The sequence below is a fragment of the Girardinichthys multiradiatus genome, chromosome 5, assembly GCF_021462225.1.
Source record: "Girardinichthys multiradiatus isolate DD_20200921_A chromosome 5, DD_fGirMul_XY1, whole genome shotgun sequence".
In the NCBI taxonomy this organism is placed as follows: domain Eukaryota; kingdom Metazoa; phylum Chordata; class Actinopteri; order Cyprinodontiformes; family Goodeidae; genus Girardinichthys; species Girardinichthys multiradiatus.
The window spans coordinates 10,498,186-10,515,217 of NC_061798.1; the positions used below are offsets into that span (position 1 = coordinate 10,498,186).

At 39.0% G+C, this 17,032-nt stretch overlaps 1 protein-coding gene across 4 annotated transcripts in view; it reads left to right on the forward strand.

Annotated features, from left to right (window-relative positions):
* LOC124868083 (transcription activator BRG1) overlaps positions 1–10,342 on the forward strand; it is a 30,325-nt gene extending 19,983 nt beyond the window's left edge. For 2 of the 4 annotated variants that reach the window (XM_047364891.1, XM_047364894.1), the window contains 14 exons: positions 238–345; positions 529–615; positions 725–771; positions 848–1,014; positions 2,284–2,447; positions 2,580–2,831; positions 2,914–2,991; positions 3,093–3,314; positions 3,424–3,686; positions 6,515–6,623; positions 6,705–6,806; positions 6,935–7,067; positions 7,545–7,684; positions 7,828–10,342. In XM_047364891.1, the coding sequence (XP_047220847.1) occupies positions 238–345; positions 529–615; positions 725–771; positions 848–1,014; positions 2,284–2,447; positions 2,580–2,831; positions 2,914–2,991; positions 3,093–3,314; positions 3,424–3,686; positions 6,515–6,623; positions 6,705–6,806; positions 6,935–7,067; positions 7,545–7,684; positions 7,828–7,863 (1,908 nt within the window). In that variant the 3' untranslated portion in view covers positions 7,864–10,342. The remainder of the gene's footprint in view (positions 1–237; positions 346–528; positions 616–724; positions 772–847; positions 1,015–2,283; positions 2,448–2,579; positions 2,832–2,913; positions 2,992–3,092; positions 3,315–3,423; positions 3,687–6,514; positions 6,624–6,704; positions 6,807–6,934; positions 7,068–7,544; positions 7,685–7,827) is intronic. The other 2 variants (XM_047364892.1, XM_047364893.1) reach the window with 2 other exon arrangements.
* Positions 10,343–17,032: the final 6,690 nt, after the last annotated feature.

The following is a 17,032-nucleotide window of genomic DNA, read 5'->3' on the forward strand; positions in this document are numbered from 1 at the left end:
TGTCTTTAGGAAATGACTACAAACAAATAGCTACAGTCAAAGCAATAACTGCAAAGTTCTGAACAATAGGATCCTTGACAAACAAGGTTGGATGAGTTCCCAAGCTGATCTTACCAACATACAAATACATTCATACAGTATATGAGCAAAGAATCAATGTCTGATTAAATTTTGCAATCTGCATCATGAGATCTGATTAATAAACCTTCAGTATATGTTTTTTTCTCGTTCTGTCAGGTGGAATATGTCATCAAGTGTGATATGTCGGCTCTTCAGAGGGTCCTGTACAGGCACATGCAGGCCAAGGGGGTCCTACTCACTGATGGATCAGAGAAAGACAAGAAGGTGAAGACATAAAGGAATAAATATTAATGGGTTTAGTTACCTTTATATTTTGTTGTGGGGTAATATCAAGGGGTTGTGTTTGCTGTAACTCTTTTAGTGCTTTTAGGGACAGTTTGAATCCCAGCATTTAGTGAGAAGTGACAAAGATGCAATCACACCCTTGACGTTATGTCTCTACAACAGGGAAAGGGAGGCACAAAGACTCTGATGAACACCATCATGCAGCTGAGGAAGATCTGCAACCATCCGTATATGTTCCAGCAAATAGAGGTAACACTGGGATATGACGATCAATTAACCGTGACATTGAAGGATGTCATTATGACATGAACACCAATTTGATGTAATAAATGACAGAATACATTTTTTGTGTTTTAAGGAATCTTTCTCTGAACACTTAGGATTCTCTGGTGGAATAGTCCAGGGGTAAGGAAGTGCTTATTTTATATTTTGCAGAACGCGTAAACGCTTTCCTTTGTAACTATGTTGTCCTGTTTGTTAGTCCTGACCTTTATCGAGCTTCAGGAAAGTTTGAGGTGCTGGATCGGATCCTGCCAAAGCTGAGGGCCACAAGCCACAAAGTGCTGCTCTTCTGTCAGATGACCTCACTGATGACCATCATGGAGGACTACTTTGCCTACCGTAGCTTCAAGTACCTGCGTTTGGATGGTGGGACATCTCCAACGTGCTCCTTTAGAAACATTTCTCTAGTACCAAAGCCTTGTGAAACATTGTGAAAATGTTACACTATGAAACTTGGCGATATCAGGAGAACTATCTACTGAGTACTGATTTTAAGCAAAATCTTTCTAAAAGGTCTTCTATGCTGTATTGTAGAGCAGACGCTGGTTAGAGGTTCAGACAATATTGTCGAAAAATAATTTGCCTGCTAAAAATCTCTTTCTTACACATTGAGGTCATATTTCTTGAACTTTTTCACATATTGACTCGTCACACCCCCAAACTTCAATGGAATGTTTGGGACTTTTATGTTACAGTGCAACACAAATCAGTGCATAATCGTAAAGTGGATGGAAAAGGATACAGGTTATAATTTTTTTTTGCTAATAAAAATCTTGAAAGTGTTCAGCCTCTAAATCAAATCCAGTGCAAACAATCACCTTTAGAAATGGCCTAATTCGTAGAGTCCACTTGTGTGTAAGTTAATGGCAGTATAAGCCCAGCTGGGTGTGAAGACCAAGGAACACAGCAGACAGGCCAGGGAGAAATCTATGGAGATGTTTGGAGCAGGATTCTTCTTGAACAGCCATTGTTCAACTTGTCATCTGAAAATGAAAAGTCTCCCACAACTCCACCTCATCTGACAGGCCAGGCAAAGAGAGTAGTAATCAAAGAAGCAGGCAAGAGGCCCATGGTGACTTACGAGGAGGTGCAAAGATCCACAGCTCAGGTGGGAGAACTTGGCCATATGACAGTTGTAATTAATGTAATCAAAGAATCAAAGAAAATGAATGCTGTACCTGAAAGCATTATCCTCACAGTTAAACGTGGCGTCACGCTTTTCTTCAGCAGGGACAGTAAGGCTTATCAGGGTTGATGGGGAAAAAGGATGGAACTGAATGCAGGGCAATTTGGAAGACTGGTATTGACCTTTCAGAAGGATAAATGTGTAGAATGGCCCAGTTAAAGTCCTAACCTAAATCCACCTGAGAATGTTTTCTGGAAAATCGATATTGACAGATGCTCTGTGTCCAATCTGATTGAGTTTGAGATATTTTCAAAGAAAGCTGAATTCAAATTTACATCACACTTCATCTTTTTATTGCTGAAAAAAAATCAAAAACAATTATCTTTTTCCCTCCACTTCACAGTATATACTGCTTTGTGTTGGCCTAGCACAAAAAATATTCTGATATGTCTCCTTCAAATAATTGTATCTTCTTGCCCATCCTCCTTTTTCTCATCTTCACATGTCAGGCACTACAAAGGCTGAAGACAGAGGAATGTTACTGAAGACATTTAATGACCCAGGGTCAGAGTACTTTATCTTTCTCCTGAGCACAAGAGCTGGAGGTCTCGGCCTCAACCTGCAGTCTGCAGACACTGTGATTATTTTTGACAGTGACTGGAACCCACATCAGGTGTGTAACTCTCTTACCAATAATAAAAAGTCAAAGGCAAGATCACATTGTATTCCATTGTTTTTTTTAGCACGTAGTATTTAATTTGTGCAGGAAAAAACAAATTAGGGAATATATCTTGCTTTTATATAGGACTTGCAGGCTCAGGACAGAGCCCACCGCATTGGGCAGCAGAACGAGGTACGAGTGCTACGCCTTTGTACCGTCAACAGCGTAGAAGAGAAAATCCTGGCAGCGGCCAAGTACAAATTAAATGTGGATCAGAAGGTCATCCAGGCTGGCATGTTTGATCAGAAGTCTTCCAGCCATGAGCGCCGGGCCTTCCTGCAGGCCATCCTGGAACATGAGGACCAAGACGAGGTCTGGGGTCAAGAGATCGTGAATGTGTGTGCCTGCACCGGCAACTTGTAATTTGCACCCTGCACTCTTATTGTTCTGCTTGCCAATGTGTGCCTACTGTGTTCAGGAGGAGGACGAGGTGCCAGACGATGAGACCGTCAACCAAATGATTGCCAGGAGTGAAGAGGAGTTTGAGCAGTTTATGGTCAGTCTCTGAATAGGAACTGGAGTTTTGAAACTGAGTCGGTTCACTCTGCATCTTGGTTTCTTTACCTTACCTTGGACAGTGTTTTCTTCTTCCCCCAGCGCATGGACCTGGACAGGCGTCGTGAGGAGGCCCGTAATCCTCGGCGAAAGCCTCGTCTGATGGAGGAAGATGAGCTTCCCACCTGGATTATGAAGGATGATGCTGAAGTTGAGCGTCTGACCTGTGAGGAAGAGGAGGAAAAAATGTTCGGGCGAGGTTCTCGACAGCGTAAGGAAGTGGACTACAGCGATTCACTGACAGAGAAACAGTGGCTCAAGGTGGTTCTCTGAAAGGCTCCCACAAAGTTTCCAGAGAATATCTTGCAGATAAATGCCTTTTTATTGATTTTAAAACATGTATTTAATCTAGCAATCTTTTTTTTTTATTCAGGCAATAGAGGAAGGCACACTCGAAGAGATGGAGGAGGAAGTACGTCATAAAAAGACAACCCGAAAGAGGAAGAGGGACCGTGATCTGGATCTCCCTGGTCCCTCGTCTTCCTCCGGGAGCCGCGGACGGGGGGACAGGGATGATGATGGGAAGAGGCAAAGGAGGAGGGGCAGACCCCCTGCTGAGAAACTCTCCCCCAATCCTCCTGGTCTGACAAAGAAGATGAGGAAAATTGTGGATGCTGTCATCAAATATAAAGACAGGTGAGTGAAATGGGCTCAAACAGAGAGTTTTGGTAAAGATCAGGTGCTATTTGTTTACCTACAAATGTGATGTGTCATACAAGGATTCAGGAAAAAGATTAACAAGAGGTAAAAACATGTGGAAGACACAACAGTGGATGCCAAAGAGTAATACAATTAAGAAATTAATATTACATTAATTTGTTTTAGGATATTACTTTATTAGAATTTTACATTTTCATTTTTTTAATTGTAGGCCTGCTTATGAGCTAAATGGTTGCAGTTAAACAAAGAACAAAAGTAAACAGTGCTTCCTCCTGCTTCATACAGTTTTCAAAGCTGTTTATTTCCTACAAAAATTCTGACTTTCACCAAACTCTGTTTACACACAATCAACCTACAGGGGTTGGACAATGAAACTGAAACACCTGGATTTAGACCACAATAATTTATTAGTATGGTCTAGGGCGTCCTTTTGCGGCCAATACAGTGTCAATTCGTCTTGGGAATGACATATACAAGTCCTGCACAGTGGTCAGAGGGATTTTAAGCCATTCTTCTTGCAGGATAGTGGCCAGGTCACTACGTGATACTGGTGGAGGAAAACGTTTCCTGACTCGCTCCTCCAAAACACCCCAAAGTGGCTCAATAATATTTAGATCTGGTCACTGTGCAGGCCATGGGAGATGTTCAACTTCACTTTCATGTTCATCAAACCAATCTTTCACCAGTCTTGCTGTGTGTATTGGTGCATTGTCATCCTGATACACGGCACCGCCTTCAGGATACAATGTTTGAACCATTGGATGCACATGGTCCTCAAGAATGGTTCGGTAGTCCTTGGCAGTGACGCGCCCATCTAGCACAAGTATTGGGCCAAGGGAATGCCATGATATGGCAGCCCAAACCATCACTGATCCACCCCCATGCTTCACTCTGGGTATGCAACAGTCTGGGTGGTACGCTTCTTTGGGGCTTCTCCACATCGTAACTCTCCCGGATGTGGGGAAAACAGTAAAGGTGGACTCATCAGAGAACAATACATGTTTCACATTGTCCACAGCTCAAGATTTGCGCTCCTTGCACCATTGAAACCGACGTTTGGCATTGGCATGATTGACCAAAGGTTTGGCTATAGCAGCCCGGCCGTGTATATTGACCCTGTGAAGCTCCTGATGGATAGTTCTGGTAGAAACAGGAGAGTTGAGGTGCACATTTAATTCTGCCGTGATTTGGGCAGCCGTGGTTTTATGTTTTTTGGATACAATCCAGGTTAGCACCCAAACATCCCTTTCAGACAGCTTCCTCTTGCGTCCACAGTTAGTCCTGTTGGATGTGGTTCGTCCTTCTTGGTGGTATGCTGACATTACCCTGGATACCGTGGCTCTTGATACATCACAAAGACTTGCTGTCTTGGTCACAGATGCGCCAGCAAGACGTGCACCAACAATTTGTCCTCTTTTGAACTCTGGTATGTCACCCATAATGTTGTGTGCATTTCAATATTCTGAGCAAAACTGTGCTCTTACCCTGATAATTGAACCTTCACACTCTGCTCTTACTGGTGCAATGTGCAATCAATGAAGACTGGTTACCAGGCTGGTCCAATTTAGCCATGAAACCTCCCACACTAAAATGACAGGTGTTTCAGTTTCATTGTCCAACCCCTGTATTTATACTCTATTACTATTATACTGTTAATACTATTTTGAGTTATATGAATAAACCTTTCTCAAGGTTGTGTGTTCTAGTGGATTTTCAAAACAGTTTTTATTTCTGATAATGTCAGAAATGTATGTCTCAGTTCTACTAGTACATGTTTTAAAAAAAGTTTAGTGCAATGTGAGACATAACATTATGCACAAAATGTTCACAGAAATGATTATTTGCTTTTCATGTTAATCTTTGCGTGTCTGTGTTTGCATCACCGGAATTTTTATGTGAAGGACCAACACAAAGTAGCACCATAATGGTGAGGGGAAAGGGAAAAAAATACATGGTTTTCAATAAAATGCTGTCTGAGTAGCATGATTTATATCAAGCCCCAAATGTTACATGATCTTTAGATAGAAGACAACTTGTATTTTTTAATAATTGTCTTCTACAGGAAATTAGTTGTCATTTTTTTTAAAGAATCACCATTTTATTTCTGTTTGTAGGTTTTAAGGTTTATATTGCAATATTTGCAGAAGGATAAAAAAGAAAAGCACATTGTTTCTAACCTAATTACAAAAAAAATGTCTAAAAGATATATCACTAGTATTGTATTGTGGAAATTTAGCACAATTATTCCATTGAACTTTATTGAACTTTTTCACCTACATTCAGAGTGTGATGTCTGGTAAAAGACTAACTGTACTCATCACTCTGAAACATCCTCGTTGTGATAAAAAAGGTGATTGGAGCATCATGCTGCGGAGATCATTTCCTTCAGCAGGGAAAATGAAGTTGTTAATGGGAAGATGGGTGGAGCTAAATACAGACCAGATAAAGCAAAACACTTGAAACTAGAAGGTAGGATTTTCAAAACCATATTTCATTTTTTTCCACTTCAAACTCCTGTGCTACTTTGTGTTTGTCACATCTAATCTCTGTAAAATACATGAAAGTTTGAGGTTTTAACATGAGAAAATGTTAAAAAGTCAACAGTTAGAAATATGTTTACTATTGACAATTGTGTTGCTGCAGCTGTTTTCTGAATTAGCTGTGTGGTATTTTGTCTTGTATGCATAGCTGATGCTTCTGTGTAAATGCAGCTGCTGTTTCTCTTACATTTTCTAGTAATGCAAATAACATAAATAGAGGATCAAAGCTGGTTTGTTTCATCCCGATGGTGTAATCTCCTGCAGCACCAGCGGGCGTCAGCTGAGCGAGGTCTTCATTCAGCTGCCATCTCGAAAGGAGCTGCCTGAGTACTACGAGCTAATCCGCAAGCCAGTGGACTTCAGGAAGATCAAGGTAGGATTATTCGTCCATAAATGAGAAAATAATTCTAGTATTCCCTCAAACATAATTTATATGATGTATTTTTCCTCGTAGGAGAGGATTCGAAGTCATCGCTACCGCAGTCTGGGTGACCTGGAGAGAGACGTCATGCTGCTCTTCCAAAATGCTCAGACCTTCAATCTGGAGGGTTCCCTGGTGAGAACCTCCCTGTGACCAAATCGTGTGATCATTGTTGCAGACTTCCAGATTCATCGCTGGGAAACTTCTTTTGTATATGACATTATTCATCCTATGACGATACCTACGGTTGGTATTCCTGTCAGATATATGAAGACTCCATCGTGCTGCAGTCAGTGTTCACCAGCTTGAGGCAGAAGATCGAGAAAGAGGAGGAAAGCGAAGGAGAGGAGAGTGAGGAAGAGGAGGAAGAGCAGGAGGATGGATCAGAATCAGAATGTGAGCACTTCTATACAACCAAAGCAGAAACTCTCATTTTGGTTTTGTTCTATTTTACATCTGTGTTTAGTTTATGGAATGACTGAATAACAATTTTTAAGTTATAGTGCCATGCAAAAGTATTCACATCCCTTGAACTGTTTCAGAATCTGCCACATGACAAAGACAAATGTCATTGTATTAATGTTGGATTTGATGCAATAGACCAACACAAAGTAGTGCATAAATGTGGAGGGGATATGATACATGGTTTTCATTATTCTTACAAATCAGAATCTGAAAAGTGTGGCGTGCCTTTATATTTATTCAACATTACTCTGATACCCCTAAACAGGATTTTGTGGAACCCATTGCTTTCAGGGGTCAGCTTATTAATGAAATGACAGAACACAGATTAATAAAATGTGTTCTAGCTGAAAGTGCTGCTCATTCCCATTTATTTATACTCTAAACAACGTCTCTGTGTTTTGTACACAGCACGCTCAGTCAAAGTAAAAATCCGCCTGAGTCGGAAGGATAAAGGCGGAGATCGAGGAAAAGGGCGCAGCAGGCGAACAGGACGCACCAGGGCCAAACCTGTTGTCAGTGATGACGACTCTGAGGATGAGCAGGAGGAGGTAACTCAAGCTGTCTGGCTCTATTCTTAAAATACATTCATAAAACTGTTAAAAGCAAGTTATAAAGAGACATGGTGCATATATAATGTCCCAAAATGTTGCCATTATCAGAATCTAAAGAAACCTGCCTGACTGTTTCCCAGGAGCGCTCAGCCAGTGGCACTGATGAAGAGGCTTGAACTGCACAGGAGTTTAAAGAGAAGCAGATTCCAACAAGTCAAATAACACAACCATTTAAACAGCTCCATCCACCCTCAGTCAAACGACATTGGTAGATCTGAAAGAAAAGAACATAGACGAGGTTCAAATTAAATATCATTTTTGAGCTATAGTGTAGACATACTCCGCCCCCGTCACATCGATTGTCTCCCCTTGTAAAGATATGTTAAAAGTCTGAAAATAAATCCATTTGTCATAGTACTAGCAGAATCTGGTACTGAGAATTTATGAAAAGATTTTAATTTGAAAACCTTTATTCATTGGGGAACAAATCAAATATTAAGAAATATTTTTTTAAGTGCCAGTTATTGACTCTTCTAATAATTCCTAAACAAGAAATTATCTTCAAATAATTAACTTCAAATTAGAAATCTATCACTTCCTGTTTTACCCAAGTTATAAATATAACATAAAACAGAGACCTATTTCTCTCAGTAACTCTTCAGAATGAGAAAGATGAAGGAAAAATGTTTTCCAAGTAAGGAAGATTTGTCTTGATCTGCAAAAAAGATTTTTGGCCACAAGAAGATAATTGCTCACCTAAATCTGCCCTTATCTACAGAATGAGAATGAAAAAGTTTAAAACAGTGGTGACAAACATGACTGGCTGAGGATCAGTGTTTATGTTGCCACCAGAAGGACGTTAGAGGAAGGGAAGAAAAATGGTCCAAGTTCAGTGTTACAGAACTGCAGCAATTCTTTCAGGTTGAACTATTGCAGCTTCAATAACAGATAACTTTTTATTAAGGAGTCTTCAAGGGGCCCAAGGATTGTGTGGTGTGCTGTATATTGGACTGCATTTCTTTAAACCAATCACAGTCTTCATGGGTGGGCCAAAAACAGCATGCAGGTGGGCTTAATGTGATCTATAAAGACCTTCACAATCATCAGCGAATTTACCCGGGGCGGTCTGCCTTATTCGATGACCCAGATCTCTATCAAAGGGGTGGATTTTTGACAAAAAGTTTGAAGCTTGGAAGCTGCTGTTTCCCTCAGCTAACTAAATGGTGGAAACAGGAACACACACATTGTGGGAGCACACATGGTGCCAACTCCACACAGCAGGCAGTGGTACAGATAGTGATGTGCAACTACCAACATTTGTTATAAGTTTTAAAAAACACTGACTGATTTCATGGTTGTTATCCTTTTAAGGATACTGTGGTCTGTTATCTTTATAATGTTACTAGGATGTGATTGTAATTGTTTTTGTATGTTTTTTGTTTGTCATCTTTACTTAGGTAGAACAAACCTAAACTATAGGTACCCTTTACGGAGCATATTTAATTCAAATTTTCTAAAACTGTGAAGCAATTATTTTAATTATTTTACTTCTTAGCTTTGTAATTAATATAATGTAGTAGTACACTGTTCTAATGGTAAGTCAGTGCTGTGCAAAGTATTGCCCACTGTTTACTGTTCCTAGACTGAAAGTCAGGGTGACCATCTTTTATTTATAAAGGCAAATACAGCAGCATTATGCTGTGTTATGGAATGTTTTGTAAATAATGTATTAGGCTTATAAAGAGGGAATGATGAAGACTAGCAATCTCTAAGTCCAGTTTAAGTCCAGTCACCTCAGATAGCAAATGAAGTGTTACATTTAAATTTTCCATAAAGCCAATTTTCTTGGTTACAGTTGTCTTTTTTTCTGTTTTTTTTTTTTTTTGGTTTTTTTGGAAGAACTTGTCAAAATGACACTATCCTGAGGAGTTAAAATTTCAAGTCAACAACATTGAATGTAAGCAAAAAATGTGTGCAGATATATAAAAGAAGTTAATCTTTTAAATAATCAAAGGACATAACCTGGAAAACATAAACCTGATCCTTCAGTCAGTCTTCAACCATGTGTTGTAACAGTGTTTGGCCCCTCCAGAGCCACTGGGATTAAAGGTTTGTGTGTAAATCAAGTGTTTGTTGGAGCTGGAGAGCGAAGCTGCTGTGGGCGTGAGACGTTTAGTAACCCGCCAGGGTTTATAGACTGAGGCTTAATGGAGCTGAGGTTACAGCATAAAAACAACCCAGCTGCTGCTTCACTGATACCTATTAATGGCAGACTTGAATCATTTTTACTCTGTATGAGTACTGCAGCTGTAATTGTTTCTTCTTCAGTTGTTGCGTGGTGATTTTTGAATGTTTTTTTTGCACTTTTTTTCTCTTTCAAGACAGGGGACCAGGGGGACAGTGGCTCCTCTCTGCTTGTGACAGCCTCATTCAAGGCTGTATGGTGTTGGATATACTGTTAAGCCTGTTTATAGAGCATAATGTTGGTGCATGTATGTATAGCTTGCAACTCATGTACTGTAACTTTTTCCTCATCGCCATAGGTAATCAGAGTGAACCAAAGCATCATTTCCTCCACTGAGTTAACATGTATCTGTGCTGTGCTTTATCACTGTTGCTCATACTTATACAAAACAATAAACTGCTGACGCTGTGTCATGGTGTGCTGTATTTAAAATAACCTTTTTTTTAAACTCGGCTTTAAGTTTTAGGCTCAGACAGCACCAATATTTAGCAATAACATTTAATGATCCTCAGGGAAGAACAGCTGATTTTGACAGGTTTTGTACCATCTAGTGACACCTCTGATGAACACGGAAGTTTTCCGTTGAAACGTGTCAGGTATTATGTCCTTAGGGACATAAAAATTGTGTCTAATTACAAAAGAACCTAAAGACTATGTAATGATCCTGTTTCTCCACTGGGAGGAGTTCTTATATAAACGCAAAAAAGACCAGTTTTCAACACTTCTCATCATGCTTTCTTTTTCTTTTCAAATATTTTCCACTACAGGAGGGACAAAGTAAACTTCCTTAATGATTTTTTACACAAAACCAGCTATTTATATATATATACAGTACAGACCAAACGTTTGGACACATCTTCTCATTCAAAGAGTGTTCTTTATTTTCATGACTATGAATATTGTAGCTTCACACTGAAGGCATCAAAACTATGAATTAACACATGTGGAATTATATACTGAACAAAAAAGTGTGAAACAACTGAAAATATGTCTTATATTCTAGGTTCTTCAAAGTTGCCACCTTTTGCTTTGATTACTGCTCCGCACACTCTTGGCATTCTGTTGATGAGCTTCAAGAGGTAGTTAATATTCATAGTCATGAAAATAAAGAAAACTCTTTGAATGAGAAGGTGTGTCCAAACTTTTGGTCTGTACTGAACATATATAAAAATAGCTGGTTTTGTAAAGGTGTATATATATACAGGTCCTTCTCAAAATATTAGTATATTGTGATAAAGTTCATTATTTTCCATAATGTCATGATGAAAATTTAACATTCATATATTTTAGATTCATTGCACACTAACTGAAATATTTTAGGTCTTTTATTGTCTTAATACGGATGATTTTGGCATACAGCTCATGAAAACCCAAAATTCCTATCTCACAAAATTAGCATATTTCATCCGACCAATAAAATAAAAGTGTTTTTAATACAAAAAACGTCAACCTTCAAATAATCATGTACAGTTATGCACTCAATACTTGGTCAGGAATCCTTTTGCAGAAATGACTGCTTCAATGCGGCGTGGCATGGAGGCAATCAGCCTGTGGCACTGCTGAGGTCTTATGGAGGCCCAGGATGCTTCGATAGCGGCCTTTAGCTCATCCAGAGTGTTGGGTCTTGAGTCTCTCAACGTTCTCTTCACAATATCCCACAGATTCTCTATGGGGTTCAGGTCAGGAGAGTTGGCAGGCCAATTGAGCACAGTGATACAATGGTCAGTAAACCATTTACCAGTGGTTTTGGCACTGTGAGCAGGTGCCAGGTCGTGCCGAAAAATGAAATCTTCATCTCCATAAAGCTTTTCAGCAGATGGAAGCATGAAGTGCTCCAAAATCTCCTGATAGCTAGCTGCGTTGACCCTGCCCTTGATAAAACACAGTGGACCAACACCAGCAGCTGACACGGCACCCCAGACCATCACTGACTGTGGGTACTTGACACTGGACTTCTGGCATTTTGGCATTTCCTTCTCCCCAGTCTTCCTCCAGACTCTGGCACCTTGATTTCCGAATGACATGCAGAATTTGCTTTCATCCGAAAAAAGTACTTTGGACCACTGAGCAACAGTCCAGTGCTGCTTCTCTGTAGCCCAGGTCAGGCGCTTCTGCCGCTGTTTCTGGTTCAAAAGTGGCTTGACCTGGGGAATGCGGCACCTGTAGCCCATTTCCTGCACACGCCTGTGCACGGTGGCTCTGGATGTTTCTACTCCAGACTCAGTCCACTGCTTCCGCAGGTCCCCCAAGGTCTGGAATCGGCCCTTCTCCACAATCTTCCTCAGGGTCCGGTCACCTCTTCTCGTTGTGCAGCGTTTTCTGCCACACTTTTTCCTTCCCACAGACTTCCCACTGAGGTGCCTTGATACAGCACTCTGGGAACAGCCTATTCGTTCAGAAATTTCTTTCTGTGTCTTACCCTCTTGCTTGAGGGTGTCAATAGTGGCCTTCTGGACAGCAGTCAGGTCGGCAGTCTTACCCATGATTGGAGTTTTGAGTGATGAACCAGGCTGGGAGTTTTAAAGGCCTCAGGAATCTTTTGCAGGTGTTTAGAGTTAACTCGTTGATTCAGATGATTAGGTTCATAGCTCGTTTAGAGACCCTTTTAATGATATGCTAATTTTGTGAGATAGGAATTTTGGGTTTTCATGAGCTGTATGCCACAATCATCCGTATTAAGACAACAAAGACCTAAAATATTTCAGTTAGTGTGCAATGAATCTAAAATATATGAATGTTAAATTTTCATCATGACATTATGGAAAATAATGAACTTTATCACAATATACTAATATTTTGAGAAGGACCTGTATATATATAGTCAAGTTAAAACCACAAAGTACTGTAAAATTGTGAATTGGAAAGAAAATTGTGTTTTGTTTTTTTTTTTTTTACAAATGAAAATATAAAAAACTTTGGTGTAGATTTGAAAAGCCATCTTTTGCTGCTGTCACACCAAGTCTTTTAGGCTCTGCCAGTCTTGTACATCTAGAGGCTGAGACTTGGGAAATTGGACAATAGCTCAAGCCCAGTCACCCTGGACCAAGAGCATGTGTGCACAGTGATTTTCAATCCTTGCCACAGGTTCTCATTTAGATTTAAGCCAAAACTTTGACTAGGCCTCGCTAACAACTGAATATGCTTTTATCTAAACCAGGGATTCCTAACCTTTTTTTCAGCATCTAACCCACAAAATAAGAATAAAAGAGACTTGTGATCGTGACTGCCGGTTTATTCTACAAGCATTTATAGTAAGTGAAATAAAGAGGGGTACAATGTTAAAAACTATCTAATTGTAAGTCCAGTTTATTATCTCTTGACTCTGCTTTGGGAGCCACAGTTTTTTTTTTTTAGTTTTTTTTTACGTGTTTTAACTTAACTCGAGCATTGGCCTAAATTCTTCTAAATAATTTAGAGTTCCTTCATTACTTGTTTGATTTATTGTCCTTTAATGATTCCTTATCCCTGTTTAACTGCTTTAAAAAAGGGATACATGCCAACAGCAACATTTATTGGTCCTTGTGTTTGCTCATATTTTATCTTTGTATGACATTTATAATATTCAGCCTGACTGTTTTCATTAACCTGCCAGCACAACACAAATAACAAGAAGGATGTAACCATTGGGGGTTGCAGGAACAACTCCATGAGCTGAGTTCCCCCTGCCAGCATCAGTATAATCTCTGTACTTCTGCATTTGATTGATACAATTATTAGTTTTTTTTATATTAATGATCATTTACAGGAAGATAGTGTAGGGCAGCAGAAACATTTTACAGTTTAATTACTTTTTAAGTATAGTATGATACACTCACTTTTCAAGATAATTAACCTATAAACCTTAATTAATTTAAAGCCATCACCATGGAAGTATAAGAACATAGGTTTGTGTGGGTGCATACCTCTGACATGTTGTTGCCCATGTACCAAATACACATAATGCTAGTATCACTATCACCAAAACTGTCCCAGAGGCCTTAATGTTTTCATGTGGGACTGTTCAGATTTTTTCAACCTGAGATGCTTTGTGTTTTACAGATGACTGAGCACATACTGTACAACGACGCTGAGTCTTACTCATCGTCCAGAAATGTGTTCATATCAGCTGTCGTTGAAAATGTGTTCCTGTTAGACTTCTGTTTGTGCTCCCTTTGTATGTGGAGAAGTAAACTTTAAACAGCATGGATTAACAAGCATCACATCAGAAGTCACCTATGAAGGAGGAACTGATTGTTTTTCTAGCATCATTTGTACAAAGGCTAAAACCAGAGCAAGCCCAATACACAATCAAACAAAGGTTCTGCTTGATGTCTCCAGAAGCAACAGTTTGGGCTCTACATCTGTCCCACACGGATTACAAATGTCCATTTTTTTGTGCAAGAGATAAATCACTGATAATCAAGCAAAACAAACGTGTAATCTTTGTTGTTTAAAATGTTTTGTGTCAAATCAAACTCTATGTGGGGTCTCATACAGCCTAGGACAGGCTCTGATCGCAATGAAGAAAATAAAAACCAGCAACAAAAATTTTGCCTTTCTTGCAATGACTGATGAGACATGAAGATCAAAACCATCATGGTTCTAAGTAATTCTGTTTTGCCAACTTTTTGTTTTACAAATGGTTTTAATTGTACTTACACTAAGAACCACCTTACATGCAGAAATGTTTTCCTATTTACCACTTTCAAAACTTTTATTCTGAGATAAACATGGTCAGTATTTATCTGACTGTCACAACAAACTTCAACCACTAAATACTTGATGTTTTCCTAAAATACCACTTTTCCAGCAGGTCCTTCAGTCATTTCTTTAAACAGATATGGTCTCTGACTTCAGTCTAAAGTACCGTTGAATACAGACTTTGTTAGATTTCAGAATTATATCTGGTAGCTGAACAGTCCTACTGTTTGTTAAAGCACAGACAGTAAGCACATGTAGAAACTGATAACTGATATGAGATAGACTTTGACAGGATGGATTCAAACTTTAAAGTTTCCAATAACAAATTCTTCTTTAGGAACTGCCGGTCTAACGCAATCCTGAATGTCAAAATTGTGACACTTTAACAGTTACTCTGTGCTTCCAGTGTGTGAGTTTTTAGTGGGTGGAGCCAAGAATGTAATCCAGCAGCAATTCTGGCATTTTTGGAGATTCTCAGACTACTCATTCCAGGGCTGTTCCAGGATTTGACTGAGATCCGTTTACCACCCACCTACGCTTTCTTACAGCACCACAGTTCAAGAACTGGGGTGGTGGTCCCTGTGTTCCTGTAACAGATTAACTATGAGTCAGAAATAGGAAAACCTGAAATTAAACAGTTAATTTTATCGTTTGCTCTTTTTAGGGATGGCAGTTTTTTATAGTGACATCACAGAAGAATATGAGTCATGAAGCATAGTTAAAGCATTCAATCACAGTCCGATAAGCTGTGAGAAATGAACATTAGAAAAGAGAGCAGAGTCCACATGGGGAGCTGGGTTTGGGCTCAGACTTACAGACAAATGAGTGAAACCTCCCAGCAGCTCAGCTGGAAGGAAGTTGTGGTTTCACCTAATTTTATTTTCATTTCATTTGGAGAAAACAAAAAATATTAAAATCAGTGGGTGTCTGAATAAACAGAAATAATCCTTGGTTGGTAACTCTCATTTTACTAACCTGAAAATGGTAAAGCTAGAGTTCTGCTTTAGTTTGTTGTATGCATGTTAAACTACACCCAGTAGTTGTAAAACATGATTAATTTCTGTGTTGTGTCAATGTTCTAATCAAAAAGCAAACAGAGCATTTGCGAAACAAAATATCCTCATTGCTAATAATGCTAAATCTTAGAACAGTGCGGAAAGAACTGAGTTTACTGGAACTGTTTTGAATGTGGAAGGCAGATCCCTTGTAGTTCCAGATCATATCCTGTCTCCCTCTGGGAGATGTAGGCTTTGGGAAAACATGTCCAATATGCCGCATTCTTCTTCCACCTTTTTTTCAGTTCTGGAGGCTTCCTAAGAAACTCACAGGAAGCCCAGTTACTGGCTTTCCACTACACACTGTTCCTAACAGTGTTTTGACATTTACTAGTATTGATTAGAAATGACTTAATTCATCTTTTATTGGAGCAGCAGCAACATCTTACACTTAAATATGTTAGAAAAACACAATCCTTAATTTGATTAGATGTATTCAGTGGGGAAAAAAAACATATTCAGATTTTTATTTCTCTAAGAAATAAATATTTTTCCTCCCATCAAAACCATAAACATGGAGTTTGCTAAACTCTACTGGGACTTTAACTGGTGCTGTGATAAAATGAAAATAAAGTTCAACTTTTCAGCAATAAATGGCAAGTTTGGCATAGATCACTAATAACATTTAAATTATTTCTAGTTCTTTATTTTACCAGGAATGAATCACTGAGATTTAAAATCGTATTTATCTCATCTGGACACCTTAATCTGTGATGCTGTGGGCCTGTTTCTCTCCTAAATCACTGCGAACCTTATTAGATTGCATGGAAGCATGGACTCTTTAAAGTACCTTGAGATTTTGGACTGAAGTCTCGTGAACTCTCTACGGAAACTGAAAATGGATTTTGACTGGGTCTTTCAGCTTGATAATAATCCAAAAAACAAACGCCCAATTTAACACATGTGTTTCACCATGGATTGAGTAGAGAAAGTGTGCAAACAGGAAAGGTCAAAGATCCCTCTCTCTGTGTGCTCCAACCCTGTGAAGTGTTACAGGAGAATACTAAGTACCAAGCAATTATCCTATTGGCAAAAGGTTTTTGGAGTAGGGTTACGAATGACTGGATTTTTACACATCCTTACCAATAGCAACAATAATTGTGGAGAGTATGAGAGCATTAATGTGAACAGATTATTCTATTACAGATTGATGATAGATAGATAGATAGATAGATAGATAGATAGATAGATAGATAGATAGATAGATAGATAGATAGATAGATAGATAGATAGATAGATAGATAGATAGATAGATAGATTTTTTACTGTTTTAAAAGCCCTCCAGGAATTCCCCATATTAAGCGAAATGTAATTCATGAAAATTGACAACAGTTAATTTAATAAAAATGTTCCAGATAATTTTAA